At 40.9% G+C, this 14,650-nt stretch overlaps 1 protein-coding gene across 4 annotated transcripts in view; it reads left to right on the top strand.

Annotated features, from left to right (window-relative positions):
• Window positions 1-14,650, top strand: part of ccser1 (coiled-coil serine-rich protein 1) — a 120,771-nt gene that overhangs the window by 57,771 nt on the left and 48,350 nt on the right. For all 4 annotated transcript variants that reach the window (XM_088295495.1, XM_088295486.1, XM_088295502.1 and 1 more), the window contains exon 10: window positions 7,991-8,071. In XM_088295495.1, the coding sequence (XP_088151621.1) occupies window positions 7,991-8,071 (81 nt within the window). The remainder of the gene's footprint in view (window positions 1-7,990; window positions 8,072-14,650) is intronic.

The following is a 14,650-nucleotide window of genomic DNA, read 5'->3' as shown; positions in this document are numbered from 1 at the left end:
TCATTTTTAAATATTATCCTTTTCCCGTAATCATATTTTCACAAGTCTTGGGCTAACCTGGGACCTCAGCAATTGGATTTCATGCCATTTCATGCCCATGTGTTTATACGATTAAAAAAAGTCCTTGGATCTTTGCATCCTTGAATTTTGAGGAAAGGAAATTTCCTTGAAAGCTCAACTTTAAATATTACTTGAGACGACAATGAGAACATAAATTAGTAAGGTAAAATGAGAATATCCTAAAATAACAGCTACTGAAATAAATAAAACAATACTAAACAAATTTGTTCATGGGTGTTTTGGGCATCTTAGCTTATGTCATGCTGTAAATGTATAGAGCACACATTTAGAATAATAGAAGTTGCATTTGAACTCTCTTAATATATCATATTTTTACGGCCAAAAGACGCGCTGTATCAAAGGGCGCAGCACCAGTTGAGGGTGCTATTTCTGTATGCAATACTTAGACTGGGCGCGTGTTAGCATGCTAGCTCGCAGGCTAGCTCGCGCAGGCTAGCTCACGCCTGCTAGCCCGCCCTGCTAGCTCGCCCATGCTAGCTCGCCCATGCTAGCTTGCGCATGCCAGCTCGTGCATGCTAGCTCGCGCATGCTAGTCTCTGTTAGTAGCAACACTTCAGCTCAGACAGATCAGGGATGTCATGGCAACACATCTAATTGACCACGGCAGGGGAGGGATGTCAGTGGTCACCACACTCCTTAGTCATGGTTTCAAATCAAAACCATAAATATCTCTGAACACCATACAAGCAAGTAATGAAACAAAGAAATCAAGTTAACAAAAATCATGCATCACTCGTGCCATTCCTATCACCAAAAGAAATAAAAATAACACAAAAACAGTACTGAGGCATTCTGGGAGATTATCCTACTGCGGCATTCTGGGAGATTATCAGCCTTATCAGGTTAGAGAGATGTGAGTGGTGTTTTTTTTTTTTGGAGTCTGTTGTCTAAACATGTGATGTTTCTTGCTTGCAATAACATGAATGATAAAACAGACTACGACATTGTGGACAGCTGCCCTTAAGTCCAGCTTTCTCTTACACCGTCACTGAAAAAACATATTCACATCATGTATTTGTCACACTCAATTTGCAACATAGATGTCTCAGACTTTGGCCAGCAAGGTGTGCTAACATGCACGCTGCAGTGCCCCAAAGGGACCGGCTCAATGGCCGGGAAAGTTGTTCAGTCTATAGAATAGGCGCTAGCATGACAAGGCACATCGTTTGTCTTGGGGGAAATTAGAGACTTTAAAGTGCGCCTTATGGTCGCGAGAAAGAAATTGTGTTTCCACCGCGTTTGTGTGTGAATATTTTTTTATTTGAAGGAATATAACTCAACAAGTTGATGCTAATTACCATTTGCGTTTCATTGGGACGTTACATTGAAATTAACATAAGCGGCTGGCGTTGTTTAAAAAACGAAGCATGTTATATTTAAATCCACAATGTGTATAATTCTTATGGTTGTGTATTTAGTTTTACAATAAACCCCAACTGGGGTGTCATTAAACAGCTTAAAGAATGCTTAGGAATGGCAAAATCACATATGCTACACGCTTGCTGTGCAAGTAACGATGCATTCAGGGTACTTTCACAAAAGTGGTAACTCGTAAACGCACCGCAATGTTCTGCACAGTAATCGGTTTTATTTGATTATAATTTTTCAAAGATCAAGAGAAGCCAACATTTAAATCTGTATTAAAATTCTATTCATGGTCCAGCACTCGTCTGACATTACATGAAGTCTTAAACGACAATTGGCATTCCAGCACACTGCCATGTGGACGCGCCACATTGTGCGTCAATGTTAATGTTCTGATGGGAGCCACATGACTGCTTTGTTTCTTGCCGTTTTGCTTCATTTCTCCTTAATAGCGCAGAATACAAGCAAATAGAGGCCTCCCCCCCATCTACAGTTAATTAAAAACAAAATGTGTGGCTTCAGCTATTAAAAATTTTAATGGATAAACGGCGTCAGACAGTGAAACATTTAAAATATGCTCTTGTAAATCTACCATGGACACACTTTTTGTCTTTTGAAGTAAATTATTAAAACTATGAGAATGTTTTGACTCTGTTTTAATGCATATGAATCAAAGGATAATTGGCTTTGAAGCGTGGATCTTGGGATTTAAAAAAAATCCCAAGATCCACGCTTTTAAAAACTAAAATATGCCAAAATTGTATTTTCTGTTAATGACTAAAAATGTTTCCCACTAAAGACCACTCAAAGTCACGGTGCAGTGATTCAAAAGCCAGAAAAATAAAGATGATATTATTGATGGACTTGGTAATGGGTTGAAGGCTTATTATATGATAATTGCAACCTTAATAGTATCCGTATAGACTTGTTGGTGAGTATGGAGCCAATTTCATTTCATCTATTCAATTATTAAGTTCAATTATTTCGAAGTATAGACTTTTCCTGAATGTCTTAAGATAGAGATTTAGAAACAGGCACATTGGATGTCGTGAACTGAGTGCTACAAACCCCAATTCCAGTGAAGTTGAGACATTGTGTAAAACAGAAATAAAAACACAATACAACGATTTAAAAATATGTTTCAGCTGAGATTGGACCGTCCACTATGACAATATATTCATAGATATTTAACTGATAAACACCCCCCTCCCCCCCAAAAAAAATCCAAAAGTCACCTTTTCTCTTAACAACACTCATTAATCAGTTGTCCGCGTTGCGTCAGTCCATCTCATGCCGGTTTTTAATACCATGTGGCATGTGCCCTGTGAGATGAAAGTTCATGGCCATCCAATGCCGATTATTGGTCTTGCCACTGACATGCAGATGTCTCCACATTCTGATCTTTTCACAATGTTATATTATGGACTGTAGATGATGAAATCCCTTGTGATTGTATGTTGAGAAAGTGTTGTTATCAAACTTGCTCACGCTGTTCTTCACAAAGTGGTGAACCTCTGGCCCAAGCCTTGCTTGTGAACAATGGAGCCATTCACGGTGCAATCAAGACACTCACTTTTTTCCAATTTCCTGTTCACCTGTGGGATGTTCAACTCTCAATTTTCCCAGTCTTATTTTGCTTCTGTCCCAGCTTTTTTTGGAACTATTTGCAGTATTATGTGTTTTTTTTTTTTTCAGAAAAGCGCAAGATGCAAATCAATCATTCGCTGACATTTAGACAAATGATGAATGGGGATTCGGAGTGTGGTCAAAGTTTTTGATACCCCTCTGTTAATGAAAGACAAACCCACAGTGGTCACAGAAATAACTTGAATCTGGTAAGAGTAATAAAAAAAAAAGTTGGCGTTCAACAGACGGAAAGAAAAGCTGAAAAACATGTCATTGTAGTGCTTGAAAATGTCTCTGAATCTAAACCCAGTAGTAGTAGTTATCTAAATTAGCACCACTCTTACGGAACATTGGGACCTGAGTGCAGGCTCGCTCACGGACACATTTTCAGAATCAGGGCACATAAAAGATGGATTTGGTTGTTTAATTTCACACATGAAGGTTGGGCAGGCTCTCCAGAGACCAGAGTCTGTTTATGCAAGCAATTAAAAAGTCAATTTTCCACAATATGTCCCTTTTAAGTGTTGTTTGCCTCAATATTGTCATTGTCATTATTTGTCCGTCATGTGTCACCTGCTCTATCGGAGCGGCACAATGCGGACATGATGCCAGGCCTCAGCAGGATAATGTGCCGGCGTCCTATGTCGGAGTATAATGAGAGATACCAGCCACCATCCACGACTTGAGTCTCATTTTGCGTTTGTCTCTGATTTGCGGTCTGGCACTCACATCTCAATCTTGTCAGCCTTCTCATCTTTCAGTCTTTGAATAGAACGCCTTCCCAACTCCTCTTTCTCATCAAGCTGTAGTTCGACACTTAAATGTGCATCTCTTACCTATTCTGATTAGGAGCTTTTAGTCTGTTCACAGGTTGTACAGTGAGCTTGTTAATACTTTAATAGCTAACCAAATTCTAATTGGCAAAGAACCTGATGCACTTCACAGGCTACTTCAATGCTTTTAAAAGATGCCGTGCTCCTCTTAGTCGCTGTGGGTAAGTAGTAAGCTGTGAGTAAACTACTCAATTTCAGTAGCAATTTTGTAATTGGGTTCCTTTTTTTTTTTTAATTATCAACATTTTATTCATTAAATTCACATCGTCTATCTTGATGGGCACTTGGATTGACTGGTGAGCGGTCCAGCATGTACCCTGCTTCTTGCCCTTTGTCACCTGGGATAGGCTCCAGCTCACCGCAACCTGAACGATGAGAAGAGCTACAGAAAATGGATGTATTGATATTTTATTTAAAAAAAAAAGATAATAAAGTCCTCTAATGTATGCCCCCCTCCAGCTGCATTTTAGTGGATTCTTCACACAATGCTCTTGGTTTTACAAAAATCATTTTACACTCTCGGCTCTGTTTGTTTGCCGACACTGTATCCGTTTGTGGAAAATTGCCTGGTTGACTTTTGACACGTTCTTTGTAATGTTCGCAGAACAATGACAAAGGGATGAAAGGCAGAAAAACTGCCTCTGTTCAGGATGGCCGAGTGGTCTAAGGCGCCGCGTTCAGGACCCAGTCTCCCCAGGAGGCCTGGGTTCGAATCTCGAATTTTTTCTGGCTGCCAGGATGGCCGAGTGGTCTAAGGCGCCGCGTTCAGGACCCAGTCTCCCCAGGAGGCCTGGGTTCGAATCTCTGGCTGCCAGGATGGCCGAGTGGTCTAAGGCGCCGCGTTCAGGACCCAGTCTCCCCAGGAGGCCTGGGTTCGAATCTCTGGCTGCCAGGATGGCCGAGTGGTCTAAGGCGCCGCGTTCAGGACCCAGTCTCCCCAGGAGGCCTGGGTTCGAATCTCGAATTTTTTCTGGCTGCCAGGATGGCCGAGTGGTCTAAGGCGCCGCGTTCAGGACCCAGTCTCCCCAGGAGGCCTGGGTTCGAATCTCTGGCTGCCAGGATGGCCGAGTGGTCTAAGGCGCCGCATTCAGGACCCAGTCTCCCCAGGAGGCCTGGGTTCGAATCTCGAATTTTTTCTGGCTGCCAGGATGGCCGAGTGGTCTAAGGCGCCGCGTTCAGGACCCAGTCTCCCCAGGAGGCCTGGGTTCGAATCTCTGGCTGCCAGGATGGCCGAGTGGTCTAAGGCGCCGCGTTCAGGACCCAGTCTCCCCAGGAGGCCTGGGTTCGAATCTCGAATTTTTTCTGGCTGCCAGGATGGCCGAGTGGTCTAAGGCGCCGCGTTCAGGACCCAGTCTCCCCAGGAGGCCTGGGTTCGAATCTCTGGCTGCCAGGATGGCCGAGTGGTCTAAGGCGCCGCGTTCAGGACCCAGTCTCCCCAGGAGGCCTGGGTTCGAATCTCGAATTTTTTCTGGCTGCCAGGATGGCCGAGTGGTCTAAGGCGCCGCGTTCAGGACCCAGTCTCCCCAGGAGGCCTGGGTTCAAATCTCTGGCTGCCAGGATGGCCGAGTGGTCTAAGGCGCCGCGTTCAGGACCCAGTCTCCCCAGGAGGCCTGGGTTCGAATCTCGAATTTCCCCATTGTGGGACTAATAAAGGCAATATGTTAACCCGACTCCGACTTAAATGTCTTGAGTATCCTTTAACATCTTTGACTCGCATCTCTTTTCATTTGCTGTTTGGTTTTCCTTCAGAAGCTATATAAAGTGTACCCCATGTACCTGAAATCCCATCTCAGCGCTACATTTCATTTTGTTAAATTGACTAAGATGAGCATTTCAAGCAAGCTGGTGTGTATGTTGTATGTTGGGCAGTGAGAGAGAGAGAGAGAGAGAGGGGAATCCTTACTTTCTGCTGCTAAGTTTGAGTGCGGCACTTTGAAGGAAAGGGCAATTCGTAGCCAAAGCTCCACCCGCCTGCGTCTGTAAATCTGCCAGTGGAAACCTATTAATTATCTCCTACAAGGACCTGCTCACAGGCTGGCCATCACTGGCTGTCACTTTTAACAGCTTTTCCGCTCTTCCTCGCTGATGCATTTCGTTGAAAGGACTTTGCTTCAGCCGACAATGTAGCGCTGTAAAAATACAGGCTTGCTTTTCATATGGCTGGTGAGACATTTTTAAAACCCGTGAACTTTGTGTGCAAATTTGTTGGATTGGATGTCGGACAATTTCCTGGATGATAATATTCTCAGGGCTAGGGAATGAACCCTGCTGACCCCTTCATGTATGAATGATAGGCTTGGAATGGTTTTTTGTCAGTAGATGCCTTGTGATTAACTGGCGACCAGTGTTCCCCACCTCTAGGCCAGAATTATGGCTCAAAATAAGTTATTTTATTTTATCATGGTTTTTTTTTTGGGGGGGGGGCTATTTTGGTAGTCAATTACTGCATTTGAGGAGCAACTTTTTGCCGTTTATTACAACAGACCTGAAGTCATGTTAACGTAATGACATAATGGAGAGGTTGAATGTTGTATTCGAGTGGCCTACAGCAAATTATATAAAATAATCATACATTAAGAAATTCATTTTTGTTTCAAACTAGGGGATCAGCCATATTTTCTTTCTGTATCAGTGGTCAAGCTGATAGTTAAAAAGAAAAAAAAATATTCCTAACAATAATGAGATGTTACCATCGTAACGAGTTTGCGTTGAGGGATTTCTGTAACATTTGGGAGCTTTGCATTTTGCAACATAAATGTCCATTCACTCTTCTGTGTTTGTGTTGTGTTTGAGGAACCCGATGATAATTTTGACTCACAAGCTGTGATTGCTAACCAGTTACTTTGAGTCATGAGTATCGTCTAGTAGCTCTTCATTACCTTGACCATTCCTACCTTTACATCGCCTATAAGCTTTAATTGTTCTCCCTTTTTTGTTAACACGGAATGTAAATTTTTACGTTATTAAAGTTCTCTGAAAGAGTCAAAAAGGCATCAATATGTTGGGCAGTTATTGCCGAATTACATCTGGCCCATCCACAATTTTTGACTGGACCTCGTAGTCTTAAGTCAAAACAAAACCTAAAATATGTGTCGCTTTTATTTTGAAAGTGATGCTTTTATTTCGATGTGTGTGTGCTGTAGCTGCCAATTTGTCTTCAGTGTTGCCAACGTTAACAACAAGAAGTCTTGTCATTATACAGCGCTGTATTTTGCCATTTTTACTCTTGCTGCTGTTTTCCTGCGGAAACTGATAAGACATTTCATGATACATAGTTTACGTCACAATAACGCTTGCCTGATATGAAGTGTGTGCTGCAAACACAAGCGTTATTGATTAAAGTTATAGACACACATTTACCTGCTGGTCCCCTCATCGTGCATGCGCACCCTTCCTGCATTTAGCAGCGTGTCGGCAGGAAATCCTCCCAGCCAGTCAATCGCCGCACTCATCAAAGTCATGATGCACCCTGTCCCTTTTCAAGACAATGTAATATTTGTAAGTGTGCCTTTTGGTCATGAAAATACGGTAATTCTTCAGAGACTTTTTTTGCCTTGTAAGGTGCTGCTGCTTTGGTTAGCAACACGGTTCAAATAGCCTTAATAGTTACACTTTCAGATAATTTGCATTTCAGACAGTTTTTTTCCCCCTATGGTGTAAAATAAGGCAAGAATTTCTTTTAAGGAACACCTAGTAACTTGCGATGTAGAAATCTTAACACACCCCAGCATTCCTAATTCCAAAAGAATTTCCCTCCCACACATGAAGCCCATTTCTTTATCCAAAAACCTTGACGAGTGTCAGGCTTGGCACCTCACGATGATATGTTGCCGCGTTTGTAAAAGAAAAGCCTCCCGAGGTAAATAGTGCAGAATTCCAAAGAATGTGCAACCTTTGAAAAACATTGCCAAACACATAAAATGGCTATCTGCAAGTGAGTGTGGTGAAAATAACAGCACAAACGGTGAACAATCTGTAAATCTTTATCCTCCTCACGCAGGACATCAATGAACTTTTTTCTGACTTATCCCCTCCATTTCATGTCGATATTTTTTTCTGATTGTGTGTGTTTGTTGTTCATACAGGAGAGTGCCAAAGCCGCCCTGAAGATGAAAGATGGTGAAGCGAGTGACCGCGCCACACAGACGGAGCACATGGGACCAGAGGTATGCAAGCGCTCCATGAAGAATCTCCTCCAGAATCTATTTTAGTCTTGGTCTCTCCCCTTACATTTACTTTCCCTCCTATTTGCTTCAGAGCATCTTTTTAAACTCTAATCCATCATCTACTCAGTCCTGAAAATGCTGTGACCATCATAGGATTGTCCGTTGCTCTTCACTTTCCACAATGCTCAGCAGGGAGCCTACTGTGCAATGCATTTCACCATGCCTTTGAAATGGCCTCCTCGACTTCACCACCAGCTGACATAATGAGCGCGCAGTCAACAAAATGGATGTCTCCCTGTATTGGAAACAGGGGCGATGTGTTAGGGTCTCTTTCTGATACGGTTACACGAGCAACATATGCAGGGAAATGCGTAACAACTGCAGAGGTTGCTTTGAAAATAGGACCTGTTGCTGATTTAGCTGTCTACGTTAGTAAGTTTGACTTTCTTTTGTCCCTCCATGTTTACATGCTGTAAAGTGCGACATGAGGTACCACAATCAAGCGACCTGTGTTGACTCTGCTCTACCCGTTAATGTTGTCCAGTGCAAGCACCGCGCCACAGTGTTGAGCTTCAGGTGCTACAGATGGAGATGACAGATGGCCCTGTGTGTGTTTTCTGACTTACAGAATTTAGAGTAGGCCAACATTGTCTTACTTACACAGAACTATAAAAAAGAAACACTTCTTAACTGGCACATGTAGACAGTGTCATGTTAAATAAGGAACCTGAACTGAGTGACCATGGTCGTTAAAGCTTCTGGTCTAAAGAGAAAGTTGAAGTGGATTAATGTGCATGCAGTTACCCTTGAACAACATGCACTTCTTAATGTAGACACTGCAGATGGTTCACATACATGCAGCCTGCTTCGCCTGCAGCTCATTGGCTGATAGCTTTTTAACTTAGCTGTTAACTCACTCACTGACATCCATTTTTAAAACCGAGATTTTTTTTTATGATACATTTCAACTCCCCTTTCAAGACCCACAGAATATTTTGCTCTATGCAACCTTCCAAAAGAGAGAGCACATACTGTTCTTTTTTTCCATTTTTCTGGTAATCATCAGTAGAAAACTGGGTTAGTTACAGCAAAATGCCGAGTTTTGAGAAAAAGAAAACAAGCTTTTCGTGAGAAGAAACATGTCACCTAGAACAGATTCTTTGACGTTAATATTTTTTGCTTTTGCGACACCTCAAATTATAGAAGAAGAAGATAAGAAAGGATTTTTGATGGCCAAATAATTTATTAACAGACATGCGACTAAGAAATACGCCATGAGCGACGTTGACTCACTGCATGCACCGAGTTGAACATCAGTGGCTTTTTTTTTTTAGTGGCATTCGTCGTTCATTACATGAATTTCAGTATCTTTTCTTACGATGACTCACGGCTACCTACAGTATCACACTGTTCATATCATACATATAAATACTGTTTGAGTGTAAGGTACCTAAACTTTCAACAATTATGCATTCCTCTCATAATCCACCTTGTCAAACTGGGATTAGCAATGCGACAAGAGTTGCCAAAACTGAGTCTGTCAAAACGTAGAGTGCAGCTGGAACAGCCACCTGAGTGCAACGCAGGAAGAATTTGAAAAATCGGACAATGGGTTCCAAAGAAATTGAGTTATTTGTGTTGGGAAAAAAAATTGCATTTCTGGGACCATTTTAGCGTGATATTCAAAATGTGGTCAAAATGTTCTTTCAAATTAGAGGAAAATGGTATGCCCTAATTGTTTACCAATGAATATCCCTAACCGTTTTATTTTATCTGCTACTTGGCAGACTCTGATCTGCAAGGCTAATATATTTTCGGACGCTTCTGATGTTAATCTAATGACTTTTATCAATTGCAAATGCCTCTTTACAGTGCTACATTTATTGATCAACTTGTGCAATGTTTCTTTATTCTTTGTTCTCAATTTCTTTTTCTATGCATGTTTTGTGCGCAGCGTTCTCTCATTTATCGTTGGCATTAATTAAAAATGATTGACATCGTTATTAGATGGTGTCACTTATTGTTTAGCAAGATTTCCGATGATAATCTTTTGGAAATAGATTACAGATTAAGAAAGTTCTGAAAGTTTTGGTAACACTTTAAAGGTTAGCTTTGGCTAACATGCGTGTTTGGGGACTATTTTTCCTGCAGTAGGAAACAGGGCATATTTCACCACGTTGTTGGTCCAGTGAACATAGCCTTGAACTGTAAAATTTTGGCTCAATATGAAGAATTTTCGAGGTGGATCATGGATAGGTTTTCCAGCAAAATACTGTCACGTAAACGAAGGAGGGTCTCAATATGAGAGTCAGATAGAGGGAGCTGTAGGTTTCACTTTTCATCTAAATAATTCAGCGGGTGATAAAATGTTTTTTGCTTCCACAGTTTAATTACAAGATGTCAGGTGTTGGTTGTAGACGGCACAAAATATGACTATCATGAATCATATTGCGATTTTTCTGACAGTTCTTGCGATATGTGATTTTCTTCACAATGTACATTGACATTTACAAACATGACAGAAAATGCCATTATATGAATAAAAACAATAAAAGCTGTTACTGTAATAATGCAAGGACACTTGAGAAGTTTTGTTAGGGTAGCAGTTCTTTCTCAAGTTTTTAAAACTACTTGCTGTCATGAATAATTTTGTATTTACATGTAATTGTGTATATGAAAATACCTTTTTTAGATCCAAATGTTCTACATTTCGTCCTAATGTACATGTTCTTTGCACATAAATGTTAGATTTTATTTCAATAACATCATTGTCTCATGGCAAAGCTAAATTTGTTAAGAATATAATTTGGAGACCTATTCTGTAGATCTCAAAACTTAGTACTCTGTGGTGCAAATATTATTGATGAGATGACATATTTAATATGTTTGACTGAGAGCATTTCACTGTGTTAGCCCCCTCTGTTGGTAAAGTTTGAAAGCACACAATACAGTGCGCTTTATGGTTGTGAAAATACGGTATTTTAGGTCTGCATTTCTTATTAAAGTTAGCACGCTTCGCGCCTCCTCGTTCGCCTCCTTGATTAAAATACGACTTGTTAGTGGTTTATTTGTCACCACGGAGGATATAATCCGCATCACGCAGCTCGTTGCCGCTGCTGTGCACGGACTTGCATATAGTACAAATAAAGTCCATACTGCTGCGGTGCAAGATAGCTCTGCACCGAGCATTAACGCAGCGGCGAAATAAATTACTTCCGGGACTACGGGTGACAGGACCACACTTTTCTTTTTTCTTTTTTTTTTTTTTTTAAATCAGAACAAAGCTGGTTGGTGTGACCTGCTTCCTGAGCGTGGAGCACACAAGCACTTCCTTTAAAATAAAACAAAAACAAAAAAAAAAAAGCTTTGACAATCTCAAAATCGTGTTGTCCGACATCATGATTTCGGTCCCATAACGATAAATCGTTCAGCCCTAGTTAACACACACGTGTATTTGTATTAATGTTTATCGTTGAATTCCCATAATTTTCATCTGATGTCACCGCTACATATCAATCTGTTCTTTTCTTTCTGAGCATTTCAGGCTTTTATTACACCCTTCTGGCACTGCACACCCACTCCCACTAATGCTTTTCCAATAATACAGTCAGTGATGGTCTTACCCTATTGAATGCTCGTTGCTTCTGTCGGCTTAAGCAAGCAAAAAAGTGCGGCTTTGCGTGTGACATGGCGAGTCCCTCATGTCTATTTGTCATCGTCTGTGTGTGCGTGTGTGCGCGTGTGTGCCCTCTCAATTGAGTGTACGTACGTGTGTTTTGTGCCGCAGCCATTAGTGGGCGGATGGCCAAGTCAATCTTGAAAAACGTCAAAGTAGCTTAAGTGAAATAAGTTGCATTTATGCCACAGACAGTAGCATTCACTCATTAATGTGTTATGTGTGTTGTCATGCCTCATGGCGGAATTCAATTATAAGCACGGCAAGGCCATTAACACAGAATCCATTTAGCTGAGCTACTTGTTTGTTAAAGCTTCATTTCTTAATGTTTTGTTCATTTTGTCTTGTGGAGATGTTATCAGGGTTTTTTGATTCTGGCCTGTTGTGTAGTGTGCGTCATTGTTATGACATATTATGATTTAAAGATGACTTTAATTTAAGCTTATTTAAGATACCTCTGATAACCATGCAAATGCTAATCTGTCCTAATGTACACTCTGCTTGTCTTTTGGGTTTGACACAATAGTTCTTCCCTGTCGTCTGGCAGCTGTTTGGAAAAAGGCAGTGAGTCATATTGAGCTGTCAAGGCATGGGTGGAGAAACTCTGTGTGGGCAGGAATATTTAAATTATTCAAATTGTGACATTGTTTGTAGACAAACACATTTGTGGAAGCTGTCAAAAGGTTGAATTAAAATCACACTTAATGGGTAGGCAGCCACTTCAGACTTGCAACTATTTGAATTTTTATTTATTTATTTATTATCATTATTATTATCATTATCATTATTTTGTCAATTCCAATACTATGTCCCCTTTAACAAATTGGGTCCTCAGTTCTCATGCTAAAAACGTTTCATGAAACTCTCTCCTAGATCTTGAATTATTGAGTTCCTTTAAGTTTTTGCGACTCTTCTGATCTATTTTTAATTAATTTCACTAATGCTCGCCATCTTGATTTAATGCACCCCAGGAGTGCCTTGAACGACTTTCCATCCTGACTAAATTCATTCTGTGAGTGCAAAAATTATATTTATACACGTTTTTAAGTGGGAATTTAACATTTTTCAGTCTTCATAGAATAATCATTAGCATTGTCACAATTTGTGACAAAAAAATAACAATTTTGACCCCCATCATAAATTACACCTGATAGTTGTAATGTACTTCTTGCACCCCACGTTTTTGCCTCTTTTTTTTTTTATTTCTCTTATTTATTTATTTTAATTTTAGCCCTCAAAGCCAGTTTCATTTGGCAACATGACATATTTTGGGTTTTGAGGTTTTTGTTTTTTTTTTTGTTGTTTTGATTAGTTTTAGTGCTGATTCAGTTTTTATTAGTTTTAGTAATAGCTTTTTTTTTTTTTTTTAGTTTTTTTTCTTTTTGTTTTTTTGTTTTAGATTAAAAACAAATATCACGGTTAAGATGGTGTAAAAAATTCAACATAAATGTTTGTGAAAACAACCATCCACAAAACAAATACTGATACTGTATAACAATTCACATACTTTTGAATTCCAATAAGCGCATTGCATAATACTGCGTGTTAAGTTTGATGCATCACAAACCAATATCTAAACTAAAGATAGGATGGCTTCTCTTTCCATCCCTTGTTTGCCCAGTTGCCAATTTCCATAGTGGATTTGTAGCTTGAATTCCTGTTGGGACGTATTAAACATGGTTGCACTTTGTGATTATAGATTAGGTCATGGTGCCACCAGAAGAACAGAACTTTGTCGTAAACTCCATTTTTTATTAAGAAGCATCCATTCAATACTACCAAAATGTGGGTCTCAGGACTTTTTCAACCACTGCCAATGTCTAAATGACCTTAGTTTCCTTTAACACAGTGTCCAAATTAAGGAAGTCTTTCCAGCGCTCAAACGTACACTCTATCTTTGTGATTTCTTCCAAGGCCAGCAGTAGCTAGAGTGGCTATGGAGGCCTCCATATGCTCAGCCCCTCCCCTCTTCAGTGGATGGGCTCTTAATTAGAGGAGCAGCTGCCTGCCCGCTAGCAAGGTAGGCTAGTAAGCGCAGGTGACTCTACTCAGCAGTGGCTTGCAGCATGTGTGGCCTGATTTGAGCCTCCCCCCACGTCAATGCCACCCTCTTCTTCTTCTTGTGACCGTGCTCGTGAGAGTGTGTAGGAAGATAATGCCGCTATGTAGGTTAGATACCACGGTGCGCTGTTGGCTAGCAACAGCAAGTGTGTCTACAAGTGGGGCAGCTATTTCTACTTCTTTGGCCTCTTCTTTCAGAGGTCAAGCATCCCACTATGACTTGCTCTATCTATCCACTAGAGCCGGAGTCAATGTCAGCTGATTGGGTGAGAGGCGGGGGTACAGCCTACTGGCCGCCAGTCGATCGCATAGCCCGCATAAACAAACCACCGTTCTTCAGTGAAACTAACATGTATCTTTTTGGAATGTGGGAGGAAGTCAGAGCTCCCTGAAGAAAACCCATGCAAGCATGGAGAGGAAAAACTGAAAAGTGACAAGCGTTTGGCAGCTAGAGGCTAGCGCGAGAAGATATCCAAGCGCTGCTTCCTGAATAACATCACTGTCAGATAGTCAAACACACGACCCTTCCTTTGTCCACAAGAAGCAATCACTAATGATGGACAGAAGTACTCAACAGGTAAAACGTTTCTCAAATCAAACCACACACGGTTAATCTTCTGGCAGAAATGCAGTCTAGTAACAACATTTTAAGGCAAATTTCAACAGCGTTCAAGTGTTTGATGTACCACTGTGCAACTTGAGGAGAGTGAACAGTGGAGTGCAGTGAACACAAGTCTGTCCTCTAATGGTGTGCAGTGTACTGACGCACATCAGTCACGTCATCCCTCCACTGACAATCGAGAATCTCCTCCCCCAAACCAGATGCCTGTCATAGTACCAAG

The sequence above is a fragment of the Idiotropiscis lumnitzeri genome, chromosome 1, assembly GCF_059441095.1.
Source record: "Idiotropiscis lumnitzeri isolate Australia: NSW breed Sydney's pygmy pipehorse chromosome 1, RoL_Ilum_1.0, whole genome shotgun sequence".
Lineage (NCBI taxonomy): Eukaryota > Metazoa > Chordata > Actinopteri > Syngnathiformes > Syngnathidae > Idiotropiscis > Idiotropiscis lumnitzeri.
The sequence above is the reverse complement of the archived record's forward strand: the minus strand, read 5'-3'. Positions and strand labels throughout refer to the sequence as shown.